A 25,195-nucleotide genomic window follows, 5' to 3' on the forward strand; every position below is an offset into this window, starting at 1 on the left:
TCATATCTGTATACCCAGTCATGTGAAATCCATAGATTAGGGCCTAATGAATTTATTTCAATTGACTGATTTCCTTATGTGAACTGTAACTCAATAAAATCTTAGAAATTGTTGCATTTTGCATTTATATTTTTGTTCAGTGCATCATGATTAGATAAGTATTCACACCCCTGAGTCAATACATGTTAGAAACACCTTTGGCAGCGATTACAGCTGTGAGTCCTTTGGGGTGGGTCTAAGAGCTTTGCATAGCTGGATTGTACGATATTTGCCCATGATTCTTTTTTTAATTCTTCAAGCTCTGTCAAATTGGTTGTTGATCATTGCTAGAAAGCCATTTTCAAGTTTTCCCATAGATTTTCAAGACAATCAAAACTAGGCCACTCAGGAACATTCAGGAACATTCAAAGTTTACATACATACACCTTAGCCAAATACATTTAAACTCAGTTTTTCACAAATCCTGACATTTAATCCTAGTAAAAATTCCCTCTCTTAGGTCAGTTAGAATCACCACTTTATTTTAAGAATGTGAAATGGCAGAATAATAGTAGAGAGAATGATTTATTTTTTTCATCACATTCCCAGTGGGTCAGAAGTTTACATACACTTAATTAGTATTTGGTAGCATTGCCTTTAAATTGTTTAACTTGGGTCAAACGTTTCAGGTAGCCTTCCACAAGCTTCCCAGAATAAGTTGGGTGAATTTTGGCCCATTGCTCCTGACAGAGCTGGTGAAACTGAATCAGGTTTGTAGGCCTCCTTGCTCGCACACGCTTTTTCAGTTCTGCACACAAATTTTCTATAGGATTGAGGTCAGGGCTTTGTGATGGTCACTCCAATACCTTGACTTTGTTGTATTTATGCCATTTTGCCACAACTTTGGAAGTTTGCTTGGGGTCATTGTCCATTTGGAAGACCCATTTGCGACCAAGCTTTAACTTCCTGACTGATGTCTTGAGATGTTGCGTCAATATATCCACATAATTTCCCTGCCTCATGATGCCATCTATTGTGTGAAGTGCACCAGTCCCTCCTGCAGCAAAGCACCCCCACAACATGATGCTGCCACCCCCGTGCTTCACGGTTGGGATGGTGTTCTTCGGCTTGCAACCCTTCCCCTTTGTCCTCCAAACATAACAATGGTCATTATGGCCAAACAATTGTATTTTGGTTTCATCAGACCAGAGGACATTTCTCCAAAAAGTACGCCGATATAGGACTCGTTTTACTGTGGATATAGATACTTTTCCTCCAGCATCTTCACAAGGTCCTTTGCTGTTGTTCTGGGATTCATTTGCACTTTTCGCACCAAAGTACGTTCATCTCTAGGAGACAGAACGTGTCTCCTTCCTGAGCGGTATGATGGCTGCGTGGTCCCATGGTGTTTATACTTGCGTACTATTGTTTGTACAGATGAACATGGTACCTTCAGGCATTTGGAAATTGCTCCCAAGGATGAACCAGACTTGTGGAGGTCTCCAATTTTTTCTGAGGTCTTGGCTGATTTCTTTTGATTTTCAAATGATGTCAAGCAAAGAGGCACTGAGTTTGAAGGTAGGCCTTGAAATACATCTACAGGTACAACTCCAATTGACTCAAATTATGTCATTTAGTCTATCAGAAGCTTCTAAAGCCATGACATAATTTTCTGGAATTTTCCAAGCTGTTTAAAGGTCCCAGTCAACTTATGACCCACTAGAATTACGATACAGTGAATTATCAGTGAAATAATCTGTCTGTAAACAATTGTTGGAAAAATTACTTGTGTCATGCACAAAGTAGAAGTCCTAACTGACTTGCGAAAACTATAGTTTGTTAATTATCAAGAAATTTGTGGAGTGGTTGAAAAACGAGTTTTAATGACTCCAACCTAAGTGTATGCAAACTTCCAACTTCAACTGTGTATTAGGCCTCATGTTTTAGGTTATTGTCCTGCTGAAAGGTGAATGTCTCCAAGTGTCCGATGGACAGAAGACTGAGCCAGGTTCTCCTCTAGGATTTTGCCTGTGCTTAGCTGTATTCCGTTTCTTTTTATCCCCCCCCAAAAAAAAGATGCCTGTATCTTTGTAGTGACTGGGTGTACTGATACACCATCCAAAGCCCAATTAATAACTTTATCAAGCTCAACGGGATATTCAGTCTCTTTTTTTGACACATCTACCAAGGCATTGTAAAATCTCCCTGGTCTTTGTTGTTGAATCTGTGCTTGAAATTCACATTTAGGGACCTTACAGATTTTGGGAGGTACAGAGATGGGGTAGTCATTCAAAAATCATAGTTAACCACTATTATTGAACACAGAATGAGTCCATGCAACTTACGTGATTTGTTAACATTTATAATCCTGAACTTATTTAGGCTTGGTATAACAAAGAGGTTAAATACTTATTGACTCAAGACACTTCAGCTTTTCCACTTTGACATGATGGGCTATTGTGTGTAGATCAGTGATACAAAATCTTAATTTAATAAATGTTCAATTCAGGCTGTAACACAACAAAATGTAGAAAAAGTAAAGGGGTGTGAATATTTCTGAAGGCCCTGTATACAATGTTATGTGTGTGTGTGTGTGTGTGTGTGTGTGTGTGTGTGTGTGTGTGTGTGTGTGTGTGTGTGTGTGTGTGTGTGTGTGTGTGTGTGTGTGTGTGTGTGTGTGTGTGTGTGTGTGTGTGTGTGTGAGAGAGAGAGAGAGAGAGAGGTGATGTCTGAAAATCCCTGGCGAACACCCAGCCTGACATCTGATTACCCCCAGCTTCGTTAGGGGCTTCTGGGAGCCGAGTCGGAGGAAGTTCACGCCACAGATGAAAGGGCCGTTTGATCAGGGCCCCAGGCCTCGGCCGTCAGCTTTCCCTAATGTACACACTTACATAAATATTGACCAGCTTTTGAGAACCATGTAAGTTGTTCTGGGGGAGAAAAAGGAGAGTGATAGACGTAACATGCTCCATGGACTACCCTTAGTCTTTGAACATGTTTGAAAGTGTTGACAATCGCCATTTGATGAATGGCCCGATCTTCAAAGAGATCTGTCCATAATGAAAATGTTTGTCCAGTTCTGTTGATCTGTCGCAAACCGTCGTGTTTTCAGTAGTTTCAGTGTAGTAATGGAAGTAACAACTAATTAGCCTTATGAAATAAAGTCGCTGATGAGTCTATGAACAAGAAAAACAATGCATTCATTTTAAACATATTTTAAAGTTGTTTTGTTTTCAAAAGCTGGGTTCACAAAAACATGTGTACAGTGCATTCGGAAAGTATTCAGACCTTTACTTTTTCTACAATTTGTTACATTACAGCCTTCTAAAATGGATTAAATAATGACGAATGTATTAAAATATAAAGCAATTAAATATCAACTTTACATAAGTATTCAGACCCTTTACTCAGAATTTTGTTGAAGCACCTTTGGCAGCAATTACAGCCTCAAGTTTTCTTGGGTATGACGCAACAAGCTTGGCACACCTGTATTTGGGGAGTATCTTCCATTCTTCTCTGCAGATCCTCTCAAACTCTGTCAGGTTGGATGGGGAGCGTCGCTGCACAGCTATGTTCTGGTCTCTCCAGAGAGGTTTGATCGGGTTCAAGTCCGGGCTCTGGCTGGACCACTCAAGGACATTCAGAGACTTGTCCTGAAGCCACTCCTGCATTGTCTTGGCTGTGTGCTTAGGGTCGTTGTCCTTTGGAAGGGGAACCTTTGCCCCAGTCTGAAGTCCTGAGCACTCTGGAGCAGGTTTTCATCAAGGATCGCTCTGTACTTTGCTCCGTTCATCTTTGCCTCGACCCTGACTAGTCTCTCAGTCCCTGCCTCTGAAAAACATCCCCACAGCATGATGCTGCCACCACCATGCTTCACAGTAGGGATGGTGCCAGGTTTCCTCCATACATGACGCTTGGCATTCAGGCCAAAGAGTTCAATCTTGGGTTCATCAGACCAGGGGGCTGTCATGTGCCTTTTACTGAGGAGTGGCTTCCATCTGACCACTCTACCATAAAGGCCTGATTGGTGGCGTGCTGCAGAGATGGTTGTCCTTCTGGAAGGTTCTCCCATTTACACAGAGGAACTCTGGAGCTTTGTCAGAGTGACCATCGGGTTCTTGGTCACCTCCCTGACCAAGGCCCTTCTTCCCCGCAACTTCTTCCATTTAAGAATGATGGAGACCACTGTGTTCTTGGGGACCTTCAATGCTGCAGAATTTTTTTGGTACCCTTCCCCAGATCTGTGCCTCGATACAATCTTGTCTCGGAGCTCTACAGACAATTCCTTCGACCTCATGGCTTAGTTTTTGCTCAGACATGCACTGTCAACTTTGGGACCTTATATAGACAGGTGTGTGCCTTTCCAATTCATGTCCAATCAATTCAATTTACCACAGGTGGACTCCAATCAAGTTGCAGAAACATCTCAAGGATGATCAATGGATGCAGGATGCACCTGAGCTCAATTTCAAGTCTCACAGCAAAGGGTCTGAATACTTATGTTTTTCATTTTTAAATACATTTTCAAAAATGTCAAAAAACCTGTTTTCACTTTGTCATTATGGGGTATTGTGTGTAGATTGATGAGAGATGTATTTTTTTAATCCATTTCAGAATAAGGCTGTAACGTAACAAAATGTGGAAAAAGGGAAGTGGTCTGAACACTTCCCGAATGCACTGTATATTTGTCTAAAACCTGCCTGCTGACTACCTGACAAATGAAGTTGTGTCAATAAACACACAGTATAGATAAAGCATGCCCTGTTACATGCGGAGTGATGTTCTTGCCCAGGGAATGTTTTATAGCAACATTCGCTGAGGAAGAGCTTAGGGAAGGAAGGAAGGCAACTGTGGAAAAAGGTAAACTTGGTAATGCTTTCAACAAAGATCGGAAAGCACGGCACATTTGGTTCAGATCAGTGGGGTCAAGACCCATACAAGGTTTATTTGCACTTTTACAACAAAATAATCAGAAGACTCCGTTTCTCCTGTGATAGACATTAACAGTCTGGAAGCACTTCTCTGCCGACTAAATTAAGTGAAAATAACATTGACTTTCATAATGCCTGAAATGTTAAATTGTGGGTAGCCGGTGATGTGAACATTTCCTATTTACTGTTTGAGTTTTCTAAGGCGGAAATGTTCCTTATTAAAGGAAGATGAAATGCATTCTAGAGCACCAGGGAATTTCTGTCCTGTGATTGTGGCTGGCTTTGTCTGCTGCTTGTAGGTAAGGGACTGGTAAGAGGTCCAGGAGAAACAGAGAAAAGCTGACATTTTTTCTTTAAAACATACCTTTATGTACAAAATGTGGCCAAACATGTGGTTCTCATTTTCATAGCTAGCTTTAGCACAAGGTGTTCTTGTTTCAAAATATTGCTGCAGCCATTGATTCCAAGATTTTTCAAAAATGTCAAGTTATAAAAAAACATAATTCAAGAAAGGCAGAGCGAGAGAGAAGCTCTGATTCCCTCTGGATTGTGCGACTGCTTGAGCTTGTTGAGCATGCAGGGCAGGTTGGCTTGGCTGGAGTCACTAGCTAGCAAACACATGGCTGTTACATTGTGTTTGCCTGTGTTGTTTGAGGAGAGCAGAGCTCCCCAGGCTCTAGTGTGACGGCTGAATAGGTTGCAGGCCACAGAGGTACTGTTCACTGATCACGCTGCACACACTCAAACTCTCCCAAATCAGATAAAGGCCATGCCTGGATGTGCCAAGGGACAGCTGGGAGAGGGCTTACATTTCTTTGGCTCAGTGTCAAGGAATTTGAGTGTAGAACACAAAAGTACGCCGACTGGTCTGCCTATTCTGTAACGTTCACCTGAGACACCTTCCTTCTCAAAACCCACAACTCCCGAGTCACTTTGGCTAACGATTCCACATCTATTTAGACACCTATGGCCTCTCATGACAGACACAAATAAATGTTGTCATATTTCCCAGCTAATAAACATTGAGCCAAGTCTGGTTGTTATTGTAGGAGGGTCATAAGCCCCAAAATAAAGGGCCTTGTGTAAGATCCGGTGTAGTGTGCGTAAAAGCCCAGCCCAGGCAGGCATGCAGCATGCCTTAGCAGAGAGACAGCAGCTGCTGGCCTGATATAGCACGGCTGGAGAGGAGCACAGAGTAGCAGGCAGACGGTTAAAATATGTTGTGTTCCTTCAGCCTCTCTTTCTCTCTCCACCCACTCTGGCCCAACCTACAGTGCCTTCGGGAAGTATTCAGACCCCTTGACTTTTTTCACATTTTGTTAGGTTACGGCCTTATTCTAAAATTGATTAAATCTTTTTTTTCCTCATCAATCTACACACAATACCCCATAATGACAAAGCACATTTTTTATTTTTTATTTTAGCAAATTTACTCAGCACTTTGGGAATTTCTCCCATTCTTCTCTGCAGATCCTCTTAAGCTCTGTCAGTTTGGATGGGGAGCATTACTGCACAACTATTTTCAGGTCTCTCCAGAGATGTTCGATCGGGTTCAAGTCCGGGCTCTGGCTGGGCCACTCAAGGACATTCAGAGACTTGTCCCGAAGCCACTCCTGCATTGTCTTAGCTCTGTGCTTAGTGTCGTGGTCCTGTTGGAAGGTGAAAATTTGCCCCAGTCTGAAGTACTGAGCGCTGTGGAGTAGGTTTTCATCAAGGATCTCTCTGTACTTTGCTCCGTTCATCTTTCCCTCGACCCTGACTAGTCTCCCAGTCCCTGCCGCTAAAAATTATCCCCACAGCATGATGCTGCCACTACCATGCTTCACCATAGGGATGGTGCCAGGTTTCCTCCAGACGTGACGCTTGCCATTCAGGCCAAAGTGTTCAATCTTGGTTTCATCTGACCAGATAGAAGGTCCTCCCATCTCCACAGAGGAAATGTCAAAGTGACCATCAGGTTCTTGGTCACCTCCCTTTTCTCTGACATGCACAGTCAACTGTGGGACCTTTATATAGACAGGCGTGTGCCTTTCCAAATCATGTCCAAATCAATTGAATTTACTACAGGTGGACTCTAAGCAAGTTGTAGAAACATCTCAAGCATGATCAATGGAAACAAGATGCACCTGAGCTCAATTTAGAGTCTCATAGCAAAGGATCTAAATGCTTTGTCAATTTGGGGTATTGTGTGTAGATTGATGAGGAACATTTGTTATTTTAATCCATTTTATTAAAAAAAGCCAAGGGGTCTGAATACTTTCCAAAAGCACTGTATGCCCCTAAGACCAGAGGAACAGGGAGGATTTAAGCGTTTCTACTTATCTCTACTTGACAGTTATGACAGCAGAAAACAGAGTGGCATTAGACATGGACACAGAGGTGCAAATTCTCTACTTACCCTGTTTATTAGCTTGTCTTCTAACATACAGTAAAATGTCTGCTTTCTTAATCCTTGAATTCAACTGCTGGAATACAAACAGAAGTACCTAGTATACGTAACACTACTCATGCCCTAAATTCATCTTCCTGTTTAATAAAGTGAGGATTTTGAATCCTGTCCAAGGTGATGACGTGTACACTTTGCACGGCCTAGTTCCACTTTATCTACATCACAACTTCAGGTGGGCATGGCATGAACTCCTCCCATATCATATTTTCCTTGTTGTTTCTTCCCGCTTCTAATCTTTCTTAACCCTGAGAGTACGTGTCCTGACAGAATAAGGCTAGATGATGGCATCAGATATGAAAACAAGATGTCTGGCATCAACCTAGATGACGTTGGCAAGACTAACTAGCATAGTTAAGCACAAGGTCAATCAGGGAGGAGAGGAATAGCAAGATAAAGAGAAATATAGACAGAGAAAAGAAACGAGAGTGAGACGCACACACACACACACAAACTGACTCCTTCAGCAGTCCAGAAAGGAGCACCTTGTTGTCAGACTGCCAGAGGAGCTGTCAGTAACTGAAGTCCCTCTGCAGATGTGGGGAGGTTTATTCAACATAACTTACCTTGTCCAACAACAGGACACTCCCTAAATCTGTCCCTCTGTTGGCTGTCGCCCCCTCCACATGCCCACCCTACTCTCTGCTCTCCCGGGGTGATAAACAACGCCCCTTTGCCTGAGGTCTGTTTCATCTCTGACCCTGGCTCTCTGTGTCTGCTCATTGTTAGACCAGCTCTGAAACTTCCTGCAGTGAGTGCAGGGCATGGGGTCTGAGTGTATTAGACACCACTGTCTTGAGACTCAGTGGGAACCCAGACAGATAGGTTCAGGTTGCACTCTACTCACCGCAGGAGAATAACATATAGTGTAAACCTTTCTTTGAGGTAGAAAAGTATTTCAACGTAAGAGTCCTTTCTCTAGTGTTTCCACTGCTTCGTTCTCCTCAGAAAATAGCAGAGCAGATTGTAAATGGAGAATGGATTAATGAACATGTCAGTAAAAGAAAAATACGTCTTTAAAAGTAAACCTGAGCAGGCTTTGCTTGCAGTGTCTTGGCTGATGGACAGAAGGTGCAAAACGTAGCAGTTTAGTCCACAATGGCTCATTGTCCAGCTAGAGCAGGCATGGCGTTAAACAATGTGCTTCAATTACACCTTTTTTTCTCCCTTCTTCATTTCCTGAACTATCCTGCCTCTCAGCTCTACACTACTGTTTTCATAGGATGGCAAAGGGGGAAAAGAATAATCATTTTCAAGTTCGGAGGGAGCACTTTACTCATGGGGATATCCGGAAACCACCTGCACATATCAATCACATATCTGGCCTCGTGCTCTGTCTCTTTCAAACATAGCAGGGAAAATCCGTTTTTATGGAAAATTGTGATGGGAACTAAAGGAATGCACAGTTTATGGCTTCGTCTGCATCCCATGCTTTTTTGATTGGTCCTATGTGTCCCGATATGAGGGCTAATGAAAGCTTCCCAGTTGGCGGAGGAGGGGCGGTAAAGGCAACTTTATTGACACCCTGACATTGACCTTGACACGCCGCTCTGCTCTCCACTCGGTGGTCTCCTGCGTCTCGCCATCTGGCCCAGGAGTTATTTTCTCTGCCTTAGCGCTATCATGTGTTGTAATCTAAAGGATTTTCTAACTTTTTCCAACTGCAGAGCAGGAGTGCGAGTGTCTATATGCGTGTGAAATAGATGGGTAGGGAGAGAGAAAGTGAGATGGGACCGACTTTATAGATTCTATGAGAGAGATGTCATATTGTTACACACACTAAATCAAGTTAAGAAAGGAACGTAGAGAGCCGAGTAGTTTTGTGCCCAGCACAGATTCAGTAAATGGGTCGCTTCACCATTTCGGTGCCTTTTGAGAAGTGTGAAAACTTCTGATTTCACCTCATTTTAAGATTCTGTCATAAAGAGCACATGTTCAACTTCTGAAAAAAAACACGTTTTCCCATCTCAAGAGGTTAAATAACAAAACGACAGTAGTAAGTTCCTATTAAGTGCCAGATAAAGTAACAGGGTTGATGGTAACAGGGTTGACCGTAACAGGGTTGACGGTTTTATCTTAAATCAGCCAGAAATCCCCTTCTGACAGGGGGAATGGAAGCTTGTTGTGTGCAATAGGGAGGGGAAAATCTGGCTAACAATTAAGTGCCTTACTGTGATTGTTTTCAATAAAAATGGTCTAAAAGAAACAAAAATAGCTTTTTAGCAAGGGCAACTGCTCAAGCAAGAATTTAGCTAGGACTGTCTGGGAGTTGTCTGAGTTGGGAGGGGAACATTTAAAATTAGCTGTTATTGGCAGTGAGGTTTGACTCTCTCTTTCTTATTGGTCTATTAACTCATTTACCGCCTGGTGAGGCAGGCCAAAACACCATCCCAACAATACAAGCTGACATTTCAGGCAGTCGTTTCAAACAGCTCTTACACTAAAAGGGCATTATCATGTTCATAATTACACAGTATTATTCCAACCTTATAGTGTGGAAATATATATAAAACACAGGAAATCATGTTATTGAGTGCACTGGACCTTAAAAATGTCTAGACTATCTATCTATGGATAACAGGGTTGACGTGTTGTGCTCGACCCGCTCAGTTTTCCACCACAAAACACCAGAAAATGGCTGAAAAGAGTAGAACCAGCTCACCTGTTTTTTACACTGTGATTTGAATATTAGATGTTCAATGTTTTTTTTATAAAATCTATTTTTTTAACTAATATTTTTACCATATTAAAACGAGATGACTAATCTTTTGGCACTTTAGCAAGTCTTTATTCATATTGAAAATATGATTTATTGAATTCTCCATGTGGTCTACATTAAAGGGCACTTTATTTAATAGAACACCCTTTTAAAACTCTATATTCGTGCACGATTTCTACTTAAAATATCAAAGGGACGCAAAAAGGCACTCATTTTGTTAAACAACCCAAATAATGAGCCACGTGAGATTGAACATTCTTTGTGCTGTACATACATTTGAAACAGCAGATGACGCATCAAGAAATAGTTTTCTGTGACACTCTTGAAGCTTTAACCAACACTGCAGCTATGATAGTTAGTAGTTGGTGTAACACAACTCAGCAACACAGACCATTTAAACACATACCATACTGGTGTATGTGGTAACATTGGCAATGACAGTGGTTTTGCTTAAATGATGTTCCCCCACATCTTGTAATGACGAACAGATATGTTTCTTGATTAAAGGTGTAATCTGCAGTTCAAACAATAACAAAGCGTAGGCACCCCACCACTGTTTTGGTAAAAAGCTAAGGGATGGGGCCAGAGAAATGTAACCACTTTCAAATTCATTTATAGAGCTATGAATACCAAGACTGACCATCCGGGATGTCAAAATTAGTTTTAATCATGTTTTGAGGCTATATAGTGTTAGTTTACAATTACAGTGGCAAGAAAAAGTATGTGAACCCTTTGGAAATACCTGGATTTCTGCATAAATCGGACATAAGATTTGATCTGATCTTCATCCAGGTCACAACAGACAAACACAGTCTGCTTAAACTAATAACACAAACAATTATACGTTTTCATGTCTTTATTGAACACACCGTGTAAATATTCACAGTGCAGGGTGGGAAAAGTATGTGAACCCTTGGATTTAATAACTGGTTGACCCTCCTTTGGCAGCAATAACCTCAACCAAACATTTTATGTAGTTGCGGATCAGACCTGCACAACGGTCAGGAGGAATTTTGGACCATTCCTCTTTACAAAACTGTTTCAGTTCAGCAATATTCTTGGGCTGTCTGGTGTGAACTGCTCTCGAGGTCATGCCACAGCATCTCAAATCGGGTTGAGGTCAGGACTCTGGCGCATTTTCTTCTGTTGAAGCCATTCTGTTGTTGATTTACTTATGTGTTTTGGGTCGTTGTCCTGTTGCATCACCCAACATCTGTTGAGCTTCAATTGGCGGACAGATATTTTGCAGGAGAATGTTAAGCTATCTCGATAAACTTGGGAATTCATTTTACTGTTGATGATAGCAAGCTGTCCAGGCACTGAGGCAGCAAAGCAGCCACAAACCATGAAGCTCCCTCCACCATACGTTACAGTTGGGATGAGGTTTTGATGTTGGTGTGCTGTGCCTTTTTTTCCCACCGCACATAGTGTTGTGTGTTCCTTCCATACTACTCAACTGTAGTTTCATCTGTCCACAGAATATGTTGCCAGTAACCCCTGTGGAACATCCAGGTGAACTTTTGCAAACTTCAGACTTTTTTTGGACAGCAGAGGCTTCTTCCGTGGTGTCCTCCCATGAACACCATTCTTGTTTAGTTTTTTACGAATCGTAGACTCGTCAGAGATTTTAGCATGTTCCAGATATTTCTGTAAGTCTTTAGCTGACACGCTAGGATTCTTCTTAACCTCATTGAGCATCCTGCACTGTGCTCTTGCAGTCATAGCAACAGTGCTGAACTCTCAATTAATAGACAATTTGTCTTACTGTGGACTGATGAACATCAAGGCTTTTAGAGATACAGTTGAAGTCGGAAGTTTACATACACCTTAGCCAAATACATTTAAACTCAGTTTCACAATTCCTGACATTTAATCCTAGTAAAAAGTCCCTGTCTTAGGTAAATTAGGATCATCACTTTATTTTAAGAATATGAAATGTCAGAATATTAGCAGAGAGAATGATTTATTTCAGCTTTCATTTCTTTCATCACATTCTCAGTGGGTCAGAAGTTTACATACACTCAATTAGTATTTGGTAGCATTGCCTTTAAATTGGGTCAAACATTACAGGTAGCCTTCCACATGCTTCCCACAATAAGTTGGGTGAATTTTGGCCCATTCCTCCTGAAAGAGCTGGTATAACTGAGTCAGGTTTGTAGGCCTCCTTGCTCGCACACACTTTTTCAGTTCTGCATACAAATGTTCTATAGGATTGTCATGACGTTGGCCTGTGGGTAAGGTTTATGACCCCCCCATAAATACCCTTCTCCCTTCCCCTCTCTCTCTGACCCTACTGAAGGACTTGAATAGCCTGTGTTAAATATAGAGAGTCTGGGAACATCAAACAAATGGGGAAAAGGAACCATCTTTTGATAATAAAACCAGTTGGAAATATGCTTGATAACGTAATGAGTATGTATGTCAGTTCATTGTTATCTGAGACATTATGATTGATGACAGGACGACATAAACTGTACCTGAGAAAGTATACACCCTCTAGTTATCAGAGTCACATGGAATTGTTATGCAATTGAAATGTTTGATATTGAAATTGTTTGTTAGGAGATTAAATGTAATTTTAGCTTCCAAATGAGACAATTGGGTTTTCATAAGGAAAGGGCCCTGCCCGATCAGTGGCCAACCCTGTGAAGAGACATGGGGTTATAAACGATGAAACACCTCCTTCCCTCCTCTCCACTATATAAGTCTTTGACGAAAAGACATTCAGGTGGTTCCAGTACGGGAGGACTGCAGCCTCTGCGTCAGAAGGACACAAATGTTAACTAAACCACATCAAGGACAGAACTAAGCCAACCTCGGCGTGAGCTTTGATGGCGAATGGTATGAACTTTGAGCTTATTCACTACAGAAGTGATACTTCCTAGCCGTTGAGTTAGCCGCTGCTAACGTGGGCTAGGAAAGGACGGACGACGGATCCAGTCTAACAACCAGACGAAGATACCACCACGTATCCAATTTGCCAATATTGACATTCTTCCACTACACTACAGGAAGATCTGTTGGCCAACCCGGCCAGCATCTACGACCAATCTACCGAAGCGCAGCTCAGAGTAAATATTTATTGCATTTTCCTTGTCCAAATGGGCGGTAATTTAGAATGCATAAGATAATGTATTTACGATAGCATAGCTGCTGTTTCTTTGTTCCTAAATCTTCCCGCTCTTTCATTCAAGCCCAACCCCCTTTCCTTTGTGTAACCAGCCATGATACAGGCTCCGTTCACCAGGACGTTTTCTGTACGACATCATTGTATTCTGGGTATTTGTAATTCTGTGTGATTAGTTAGGTATTTAGTAAATAAATAATTAAACCCAATTTTGCATTGCTGATTCAACTTGTTAGCCAGGGTTCGTGAAGATAACCAAGAATTTACAACTTTCATGATGAGACTGAAAATAAGATAAGGGTTAATATTGACTGCTATCGATGTAAAATATTACTAAGTATTTTAAGAGTTTATTCAGAAGATAACAGCTCTATAAACGTTCTTCTGTGGTGCCCCGACTTTAAGTTAGCATGTCATATCACTTAATCCGGCATAGCCAAAGACACGACAGGATTGAGGTCAGGGCTTTGTGATGGCCACTCCAATACCTTGACTTTGTTGTCCTTAAGCCATTTTGCCACAACTTTGGAAGTATGCTTGGTATCATTGTCCATTTGGAAGACTCATTTGCGACCAAGCTTTAACTTCCTGACTGATGTCTTGAGATTTTGCATCAATATATCCACATACTTTTCCTTCCTCATGAAGCCATCTATTTTGTGAAGTGCACCAGTCCCTCCTGCAGCAAAGCACCCCGGCAACATGATGCTGCCACCCTCATGCTTCACGGTCGGGATGGTGTTCTTCGGCTTGCAAGCCTCCCCCTTTGTCCTCCAAACATAACGATGGTCATTATGGCCAAACAGTTCTATTTTGTTTCATCAGACCAGAGGACATTTCTCCAAAAAGTCCGATCTTTGTCCCCATGTGCAGTTGCAAACCGTAGTCTGGCTTTTTTATGGAGGTTTTGGAGCAGTGGCTTCTTCCTTGCTGAGCGGCCATTCAGGTTATGTTGATATAGGACTCATTTTACTGTGGATGTAGATACTTTTGTACCCGTTTCCTCCAGCATCTTCACAAGGTCCTTTGCTGTTGTTCTGGGATTGATTTGCACTTTTCGCACCAAAATACGTTCATCTCTAGGAGACAGAAGGCTTCTCCTTCCTGAGTGGTTGTCACGACTTCGGCCGAAGTCGGTCCCTCTCCTTGTTCGGGTGGCGTTCGGCGGTCGACGTCACCGGCCTTCTAGCCATCGCCGATCCACTTTTCATTTTCCATTTGTTTTGTCTTTCACACCTGGTTTCAATCCCCCAATTACTTGTTCACTATTTAACCCTCTGTTCCCCCATGTTTGTTTGTGAGTAATTGTTTGTCTTGTATACGGTCCGTTATTGTGGGCTCTGTATATTGTGTTGTATTTTGTGAATACTTGAGTAAATACGTTGATTACTCATATCGGCTGTCCTGCGCCTGACTCTCTACACCAGCTACACACAGGCCGATTACGGCGGTATAACGGCTGCATGGTCCCACGGTGTTTATACTTGCGTACTATTGTTTGTACAGATGAACGTGGTACCTTCAGGCGTTTGGAAATTGCTCCCAAGGATGAACCACTTGTGGAGGTAAAAAAAAACAAAATCAGTTCTTGGCTGATTTCTTTTGATTTTCCCATGATGTCAAGCAAAGAGGCACTGAGTTTGAAGGTAGGCCTTGAAATACATCCACAGGTATACCTCCAATTGACTCAAATTATGCCAATTAGCCTATCAGAAGCTTCTAAAGCCATGATATCATTTTCTGGAATTGTCCAAGCTATTTAAAGGCACAGTCAACTTAGTGTATATAAACTTCTGACCCACTGGAATTGTGATACAGTCAATTCTAAGTGAAATAATCTGTCTATAAACAATTGTTGGAAAAATGACTTGTGTCATGCACAAAGTAGAGGTCCTAACCGACTTGCCAAAACTATAGTTTGTTAAAAAGAAATTTGTGGAGTGGTTGAAAAACGAGTTTTAATGACTCCAACCTCAGTGTGTATGTAAACTAGTGACTTCAACTGTACTTTCGTAACCCTTTCCAGCTTTATGCAAGTCAACAATTCTTAATCTTAGGTCTTCTGAGATCTCTTTTGTTCGAGGCATGGTTCACATCAGGCAATGCTTCTTGCGAATAGAAAACTCAAATTTTGTGAGTGTTTTTTTATAGGGCAAGGCAGCTCTAACCAACATCTCCAATCTCGTCTCATTGATTGGACTCCAGGTTAGCTGACTCCAATTAGCTTTTGGAGAAGCCATTAGCCAAGGGGTTCACATACTTTTTCCAACCTACACTGTGAATGTTTAAATGATTATTATAGTATTATAGTATTCAAGATAGACAAAATACAATAATTTGTGTATTATTAGTTGAAGCAGACTGTGTTTGTCTATTGTTGTGCCTTAGGTGAAGATCAGATCCAATTTATGCAGAAATCCAGGTCATTCTAAAGGGTTCACATAATTTTTCTAGCCACTGTACATTGTTTACAAATAATTTTGTCAAATAAGCTTATATTTTGAGTTCTGATGGGGTACGACAGTTGAACTAAGCTCATGAGGCATTTATAAAGTTATATTCTTTAAGAATCAATGGGTATATATATCATTAATTTAAACATGTAACGCACTTTGTCGAATCCTTCTCTAGTGAGAGAGAGAGAGAGAGAGAGAGAGAAGCTGAAAAGTTCTACTCTTCATTGAGGCATACAGAAGAGACATGAGTGGAGGAAGTAAGTATTTTGAGGGAGGTGCCCCCAGCCTAGCCTAACTCCCACTCCACGTGTGTGTGTGTGTGTGTGTGTGTGTGTGTGTGTGTGTGTGTGTGTGAGTTCCTCAACTGCCTCCTAGTTGTGGAAGTTCTGGCAATGTCTCTCTTTTTCTTTTTAAAGAAAAAGGTTTAATTCAGACAAAGGTACCACTTGAAAGCAAAACATCCCTCTCGAGGGAGAGAGAGAGAAAGGAAAGACCAGCGTAATCCACAATGAACCAAGCTGACGAAGATTGTTTTTCTATTCGCACATTTGCATCAGAAAGGTGCGCAGCAGCCACCGGTTCCACTTTTCTTGCCAAGTTTAAAGGGTGTCTATCTAAAACCCTCTTGAAAAAAACGGCTCATGAGGACGGGAGCATTAGAATTCTAAAGCTGTCCATGTTGTCACGATTAGCGAGTGGAAGAGGGTGTTGTACAATGGCGGCCAGGCTGCCACCACGAAGGCTTGAATTTGTGCTACATCAAAGCATCCTGGGATACCATTCCAGCATCCAATGACACGTTGTGACCCGTCCACTGTCCAGACTGGCAACAGCCTATTGAGATGTTGGAGCAGGTGTCTCTTTGTGACGTACTGCGAATGGAAGAGCATTTTCTCTGCATGATTTGTACAGTAGTTTATTCCTCTAAAGAAACATGCAAGGTGATGTTTTCTAATTAGCTCAGATATCACCCATCATCTGCAAGTCAGAAGAGGGAGAATTACCTGTCGTACAATGTCAACACTTTGTTCTTCTCCCTGAATAAAAGTCCCTTACAAAACAAAACACTGTACAGTTACACCCACTGGCACCTGGGAGAGCTTTGACTGTATTCCAATGGAAAAGTGAGTTTGAGTTACCAAGCAGTTTAGACGGAGGTCTGGCTGCAGTGCAGGTAGACAAAGACCTTTTATGGGGTGTTTGTTATATGTCACTCTGCAAGAAGAGTTTCCTGCCATGAATTTCAGCATATACAGTATAGCTCAACATAACGTATGTACCCGATTAAAGCACTGGTGAAGAATGGAAAATGAATTCAACACTCACAGGAGCTCGTAGTTTCCATTTGAAGAGAACACATTAAATCCACTCGTATGCTTTATGATAGGAAATGAGACGTCTGTAGAGTTGGAAATCTATACAGCCAGCTGAATGTTGGAACACGATGTGACCATTGAAATATTGAACAAACTTTGTTCAAATTAAAGTATGGCTATTTCGATAGGAACAGCCACACACACACAGTCTGAAGCCAACTTTAGAAGAAGAAAAAAACATCCAGGAAGTAAACCAGGAAAGTACTTCCATGTATCACTACAACGCTGGACTGTGTCATAAAAACCTCCCAGTCCCAAGTATCTTAAGGAAAATATACTTCTCTTCTTCCATCTGTTAAACTCCATATTAGGAAAGCTCCATTCCCATAAAATTATGATTATTTTATAAATAAAACCCTACACCCAAACTTTCCACCCCAAACCACATGCATGTCAGCATTATGTGTGATTTATCCTGAAGTGTACAGCTGTGGGTTATAACCAGCAGCCTCTGTCCCATAATTGATTTTACTGCATGGAGCATTTCTTAAATCGCTAGTCCTCCCTGACTTTTGTCGTTCACATAATACACAGATGAAATCATAGAAAACAACTGTGGTTCAGACTCTGGGCCTTTTTTTATAAGGATATCAATCACAGTGAAACAAGCTGGAGAACAGTGGAGCGTGAAGCTGGCCAAACCGGTCCCTGCCGAGCCCAGAGAGATCACTCAAGAGTGGGCAGTGATTAACGTGCTGCAGTCTTTACACATTTCAGAGGGCCACCAGGAGGAAATGCAGGGCCAATACAGCACAACAAAGGTCTGTTAATCAGCCTATTAGCATTTAATTGAGGGTAGTTAATTAGGGAGACAGTGGGCAGTCCACAGGGGAAGTCAGGGGCCGACAGGGAGAGCAGCTGGTAACCTGAGCTTATTGTTACTGAGCCGCTTACACAATACCAATGATTAATTGGCAGGAAAATCATCCTTAATTACACCTGTCTATTTCTGCCCCCTAAACCTTTCAGGGGCCATAAATTAAAGGGAGTGGGTCCCATGAATAAAGAGAGAGCCGAGCCACCCTTTAACTAGACTGGTGTCGGAGCAAAGCAAACACATTTACAGTAGGCCAGACAGCGTGTCTCCATGAAAATCATCAACCGTCGGCTCTCCTTTGAGGCAGGACGCTGTTTAAACACAGTGGAAAATGCTATATTTTTTGTGTGTGGCATTGGCGTACAGTGGCGGTGCAGAAAAAGAGGAGCTGGCCGGCACCGGCAAGGAGCGAGTTCACCTCACACCCTCTCAGGGTTGTATATGTAATCACTCCACAGCTTCATAAACCTCGCTCTCTTTTCCCTATGGAGAAGGGAAAACAAAGATGTGCCTTGTGACTGTTCCAGTCGGTGGCACTTACTGCTTAAACCACAAAGGCGGCCATTCTGCCCATGTGTGCGCCCGGCACAGTGCAGCGGCCACCACCAGAAGCTGATTATGGCCTCTTTAAAAGTTGCATTTGATTTAATGTCCCTGCCTTAGCTGAGCCAGAGAGCCTCGGAATGTGCCTTCCTGTGCTGCTGAAACTGGCCTGCCTGCCGGGCCTGTAGACTAGAGCTCTTTAGTAGGGAGGGCCACAGAGACTGAGTATTGCGTAGGGAGCAAGGGCAAGAGAGAGCAATAGAGAAACAGAAAAACACAGACAGCGAGAGAGAGAGAGAGGCCAATTGCACGGGGGCCTAAATTCAATAAAGGCCCTGACAAAGGCCTGCTTCTTGCCTCGGGATGCCAAACAACATGTGATCCCCTTAGGGAAATAACTGCCATTTCTTTTCCTCATAGCCTCCGGGTCAGAAATAACACATGGGAACTTGTGACTCAGCCTGTCCAAGATGCCATGTGCTGTGACAACTTATTAGTGACAGTGGGTACGGACCGCCCACACCATACTGGCATTCTGTCCCTCTGAGGGAACGGAAGGAGAGCGGCCCTGGTTGGGAAAGGTCTAAATCTATCACAGACTCATGTACTGGAAGTACATCCAATTTTAGTCAATTCATTCACATTGAATACTGAATTAAAACAGTTAAGCAGTTAATACAAAGTGACGAATATCCCTAAATCCTTTTAACCCAAGTTCTAGAGGTTCACTCGTGATTGAAATACAATTTTAGGTAACATACAAAAAAATATATACTTTGAGAGACTCAAATATATATCAAAAGGTGGTGCAGGTTTAAAAATAAAGTTCGCAAACTACTCTGAGCAAAACTTTAAGCAAAAAGCTTTTTTGCTGAAACTTGGGGGATCACCATGTTTCCCTATAGGGTAGGGACAAGGCCACTTTGCAACACAGCAGAGCAGAGCTGGTTTTCCCTCAACTGTCCAAACATCTCTGTCCCCCTAGCCTGGCCTGTCTGGGAAGTGGGAGGAATGCTAACACCAAGACTTCAAACAGAATTAGGCCTCATCAACATGCATGCTTTGGTCACCCCTCCACTCAACTCACATTTCTAAATCAGCCATCTTCCACAGATGGCTGCCATTTAGCACCGGGAGGGACTGGCTGGTGAGTCGTCACTAAAATAACTAGGGGGAGGTATGGGGTGTTAAGTGGTGCACTGTGGGTAACCTCACAGCTCAGCGGTCACAGGAAGATAAGGAGGGACTCCTCTGGTGTGGCCCGCAGAATTCCAGACCTTGGACGAGGATGTCACCTCCTCCCTTCTCTACGGACCAGGTCACAGAATTGACATGATGAATGGTAACCAATCCTTCAACCAATCCTAATATGGGAATTTGTGGGGGTACAAAACGGCAGTCAGTAGGTACCCAAAACAAAATGTTACATTGCCGTTTTTGCAGTAGTCAGTCGTAGCAGTTAAACATATTTCCATCAACTTATGATACACATTTCAAAGTCAATAAAAATAACAGGAAGGGTGAGGGTAAGTCAAATGCAATGAGGTTGATTGTGTCAAGAGGTAAATATAATATTATCATTGTCAAAATAGTGTTACTGCAGTACTTATGTGGTTGTAAACTGAGCCATTTTCCCACCACAGTCCTCCCCATGCACTTCCAAGCAGATTAGAAAAACCACAAGTCATTGCCGGTGAATTAACATTGTCATATGTTACGCTCGGTATGTTTATGTTGTGTTGAAACAAATTGCATGCTATTTCGGTTCTATTCAGGGTGGCTAGTCAATGCATGTCTGTGGAGCCAAACTGTGAAGTCGCTCTTCTAACAACAATAAACTACCTAATGTCTGAAGAAGAAAAATCACATTTTTGTTGCAGAAAGTAAACAGCATAGTGGGTCAACTTCCGCAACAACTAAGAGCGTTGAAGGGCGAGGCTCAACTTCTCAGCTGTTTTGGTCCCGTGGCTACCACGCTGTAACAGCGTGAAGCGAACCCGTGCACATGAGCAGATACCGTGTGTGACTGTGTGAGAGCGAAGTGTTGCATCTCGCTCATCTCGATATCTCCGGTGCTGCTCGTGGCAACGTCATATCGCTGAGTTTAACTTTAAAGTTGGACACATTTCTGCCGGCAATAACATGTCCTCCAAGACTGGAACTGGCATCTCCTCAATGTTAGTTTATTTGAAAGTAGATGTTGTTGTTCGCCCTCCATGACCTGAGTGTTTGCAGAGGATTTACAAGGTGACATTTACAACTGTAGTCTCAGGCTCGGTGTCCTCGTTCTCTTCCCGTTCTTGCACTTGGATGCCTACAAAAACAACAACTCGATCCTGAGAGATCAGGCAGTCCTTTTAGGATTGTGACATTGGTTTAGTCGTTCAAACAAAGATGCTACGATTCAGCGTAACATGTGAGACGCGAGTAAATATCCAGCGCCATTCCCTGGAGACAAAAACAGCAAAGCACACATTTTTGCTCCGTTTTTATTGGCACTAACAGTGTTTGCGTCAGTGTGGTGTCATACACACACAGCACATGTGTGGTCTGTCAATGTGAAGAACTTATCAACGCCTGAGAGACTGGGGCTAGATGAGCCTAGCTATCCCAACAACAAAAAAAGAAAAACATGCTCGAATGCTATTTCTTACTTCAACACAGCTCTCTCATTTCAAAGCGAAAGTGAAAATAGTAGCTAAACTAAGTCCCCTTTCGAGTAGGCACATTACACTCTTCGTCCTATACCCAGCCCCATGAGTTGAATTGAATCAAACCTATGCATTACAATTTCAGCTCGTGGAGACTGAGCAAAAGCAAACACTGCTCCAAGTTATAAGAAAATGTCTGTGCCGAACAAGGAGGCATTCATGAGCGGATTCATCCCAGGCTGAAGTGTTAGCAGTGGTGCAGAGGAGGGACATCTGCCATGGTCACACTCCTCCACTAAGAGTCTGTTAAGGAGGAACAATCCTGGATCATCATGGACATGTTACATCCATGTGTACTTATTGGAACCAACACCTTCGCAAGAGGAAGACAGAACACCACACTATGTGTGTTTGTAGTAGGGCTGGGAATGGCCAGGGACCTCACGACGCGGTATTATCACGACTCTTAGGTGCCGATACGATATGTATTGCGATTCTATATGGATCGTGATTCGATACTGTGATTTTATTGCGATTCGACGTTCCAAACGTGTTTGCTCACCGCATGTCTGCCGCAGAGGGACAAGAGAGAGACATGAGAACTAGCTTTGATCAGTCATGGAAATAAAAAAAGTGCGGAAAATAAATTGGCTCAGTGTTTGAAAAGAAGACGGAGAACAAGCAGGAACAGCCAACGAGCGCAAAAACATCATTGTGATATTGCCAAAAAAGGTACATCAAAAATAACATCCCGATAATTAACTCTATCGACCCCCCCCCATCACTAGTTAGTATGTATGAAAGAAATGACCTCCTCAGTTGAACTTGTCGTTACGTCTTAGTTCCGCATGTTATGTAAATGGCTCCATTTACGCCAGCTGATCACCGCAGCTGGCCAAGGCACTGGAGCTTTTTTGCGACGCACGAAATGAGTGGTGATCCACATGATGGGATTTTACTTTCATATGGCGTTCATAAACAAATAAAAGAGCTTGGATTTTCAAAGGCAATAGAAGTGGGTTTGGGGTGATGAGTAAACACTAACGTTGTTGCATCTCGCACACCTGTGTAGGCCCAACTATAAAGGGGATAGGGACAATGAAATCAGAATATTAAAGCATGATGTGTGACACCCATGTCCTGTTTGCTGTCAGGTTACGCGGTCCTTTATAGAGAATCTGAGCAACAAAAAAAGGGGCATAATACCACCATTAAGCTAGGACTGTGATCCACCAAAAATTTAAATTATGTGGATTTGGACGAATACAGTCTTCAACTTTCACATAGCCTACATAACAATACGCCAGGAACTTAATAAAAATGTGCCACATCAACAAAAAGCCGTTTTAAACTGCATCGTGGTGCGTCCAACCTCAAAGTAGAGAAAAGCAGGAGTCGTTTGAGCAGCACTTAAGAAAGAAACAGAAGATATGTGGGAGAGACGAGGCAGTGCTGGAAGGGTTCCGGTGGTGCGGGTTTAAAAATGCACGCTCCAGCTGTGCACGGCGCCCCACATAGCAGGATGAGGCTACTGTTGGTTTAGCCACACAGGGTTGGGAGTACAGTACACGGAACTGCCGGTGGGTTCTTGGAATTCATTTCCCCCCTCAATGAATCACTAGGTCCCACTGAGACCTCCATCACCCCAGGTAGGAAACACAACTGAACTGACTCAATTACACATCTCTTCAACCAGGGAACAATCCGTATATGACAAGGTCATTTTTACGGCTTAGCTGTAACAAAGATGGCTGCTGAGAAACTTAAACCACCTCTGATATTAGATCCCCTATCAAATGAAAAGCACCACAGGGATTCAGCAACTATGTTTTTTATTTGGTTCTGTTTTGTTTAGTCACCCCACTCATCTTGAGAAAGCGTCACTGAATAGGGTCCCTAGTTCCACCCTCAATGTTCTCATTCTCTTAATGTTCTCCACCTTCCTCTCTGTGACTTCTCCCCCACTAAGTCAAAGACAATACAGAGACAAAAACACCAATGTGGGTCCAATGTCGTCTTTAAAGCTTGCAATATGTCACTTTTTGGATGATCTAACCAAATTAACTTTGAAAGCAAATCTAATGAACGGTACATCTGTTCTATGTGCGCCATTTCTTTGCTTCCAGTTCTTAAGATACATTTTTCAATCTTTTCCTTTTGGATTTGTACACCAGCTTAAACAGCTGAAAATACAATATTTTTGGCTATTGAAAATATATTTCACAGCGGTTTAGATGGTACGATGATTCTATACACATTGGACCCAATTGCTTGTTTTGTCACATAAACTGAAATTACTATATGAATTTTAGCAACCAGGAAATGGCGGAGTGATTTCTGCATATTGCACCTTTAAGCAAAATGTGCATTATTTTAACTTGATTCAAGATGAATGGCTATTAACTGAGCATAACAGGATCCTATATAGAGGTGTCCTCTCATATAACCCAGTACACCGATTCCCCCTGGTATCCCCCTCACACAGCCCTTCTCCCAGTAAGTCACACTGACACACATCCACACGGCATGTGAACTAATCTCTCCTTACAGACCAGGCGACTAGGCCACTTGGAGGCCCCAGCAGTCTTAAGTCACTAGGCGCCAAGTATATTGCTGTCGGTTTTGGTGGCTCAATCTGTCTATTGTCAAGGGAGCTTATGACGAATCTGAATGAACAGCAGGATTTCAGCCACTTGTTACTGCTGCTTGAAGTGGTTACTGTTGTGGGCTAGGGTGTTGTACAGTATCTGGTTCTCTGGTGCTAACAGTACAACGTATGCATGTGAATACCAAGGCTCCAGATATGGTTTAAGGGCTGCATACTGAATTGGCCTTCACATGAAACGGTACAGGTCACATACCTCCATTATTCTGTCGTGGATCTGAAGGCCTCCCTCCTTGTCTGCTGGTCCGTTCTCAACAATCTTCGATACAAAGATCCCTTCATTCGAAGGGCCATCATGGTCGTCCTGTGGGAGAAACTCTCTCAGATTACACATTGATCAAATTGGATAAGAAATAATTGTAACCATTGAAGATGACTACATAAAAAAATTATGAAACTATAATACATGATAATTGACTTCAAATTCATCAGAAAAAAATGATATCTTTAAAATATTAAACAAGTCTCTTGCTGAAACTGCCTAACCTACTTCCAAAAGTCCTGAGGATAATATGCAGACAATTCTAAATGTTTATCCCATTACCCATTCTCACCAATCAGGGCCAGAGACACCCTGCAGTCACGTGAACACAACTGCAGTCATCAACGCAGCCTGGATTAACCCAGCGATTAACTGCATGGATCAACAGCCCGCAGTGACTCACTAGTGGGTTGCAGGTGCACATTACACAGGGCTTAATATTGTGCTCCACACAGCCCCAGTGCCAAAATGGCCTGCCAGTTGACATGTTTCCCAGGGCTGGAGTGCGCGACTGCGACCCAACCCCTTAGAGGGGCTAAATGTTGAGTGGATGTGTTGGATGGGTACACTCTGCGTCCATCGGTGAGGCTGTGACCCCTGAGTTGTAAAAGCTATGATTGGCTTAACAAAACCACTGCCAACATCCATCTCAGCTCCTCTTAAAACCACATCAATCCAACCCGAACCTCTGCCAAGTCGTGCGATACTGTGCTAAATTTTTATGGAATACTTAAAGAAACCTCAGAAATCAAGCTGTGAATGCTGTAATTAATTATTTCAGGTCTGCTTCCTCTTTTTTCCGAGCTCATCACAGCACAGTGTTTACTGTGAAACCAACACGATGCCCCCAAAAAATGGCCCGGAGTGCCAAGGGAATGTCACAACAGGGCAGTGTGAGAAGCCTGATGCTTTGCCATGAATCCCCAGCAATTTAGACCCTCTATTTTCTACAAAGGCCAGCCCTTAATCATAGTTATCCTGGTGCCCAACCCATCCTGGCCTCCCCATCGTATCAGCCCCAGTCAAGGATGAAAATGCCATGTGTCAAAAGCTGCAAAAGCTCTATGTTATTTCCGTTTGAATCAATCGTTTCTCGTGGAGGATTTGGTGACCTCTTTATGAATTCATCCGGAGCCTTAAAAACACCGCGAGCAAGTTGACTGTATCCTCTGGACTCTCTTTGGGTTGAGCTTGATGTGTGGTTCTGTCAAGGGAACGAGAAA

At 42.6% G+C, this 25,195-nt stretch overlaps 1 protein-coding gene across 1 annotated transcript in view; it reads right to left on the minus strand.

Moving 5' to 3' along the window:
* Positions 1 to 25,195, minus strand: part of LOC115150879 (E3 ubiquitin-protein ligase PDZRN3-B) — a 123,736-nt gene that overhangs the window by 93,427 nt on the left and 5,114 nt on the right. The window contains exon 3 of the mRNA XM_029694653.1: positions 23,907 to 24,014. Within this exon, the coding sequence (XP_029550513.1) occupies positions 23,907 to 24,014 (108 nt within the window). The remainder of the gene's footprint in view (positions 1 to 23,906; positions 24,015 to 25,195) is intronic.

This window comes from Salmo trutta, chromosome 16 (genome assembly GCF_901001165.1).
Source record: "Salmo trutta chromosome 16, fSalTru1.1, whole genome shotgun sequence".
In the NCBI taxonomy this organism is placed as follows: Eukaryota; Metazoa; Chordata; class Actinopteri; order Salmoniformes; family Salmonidae; genus Salmo; species Salmo trutta.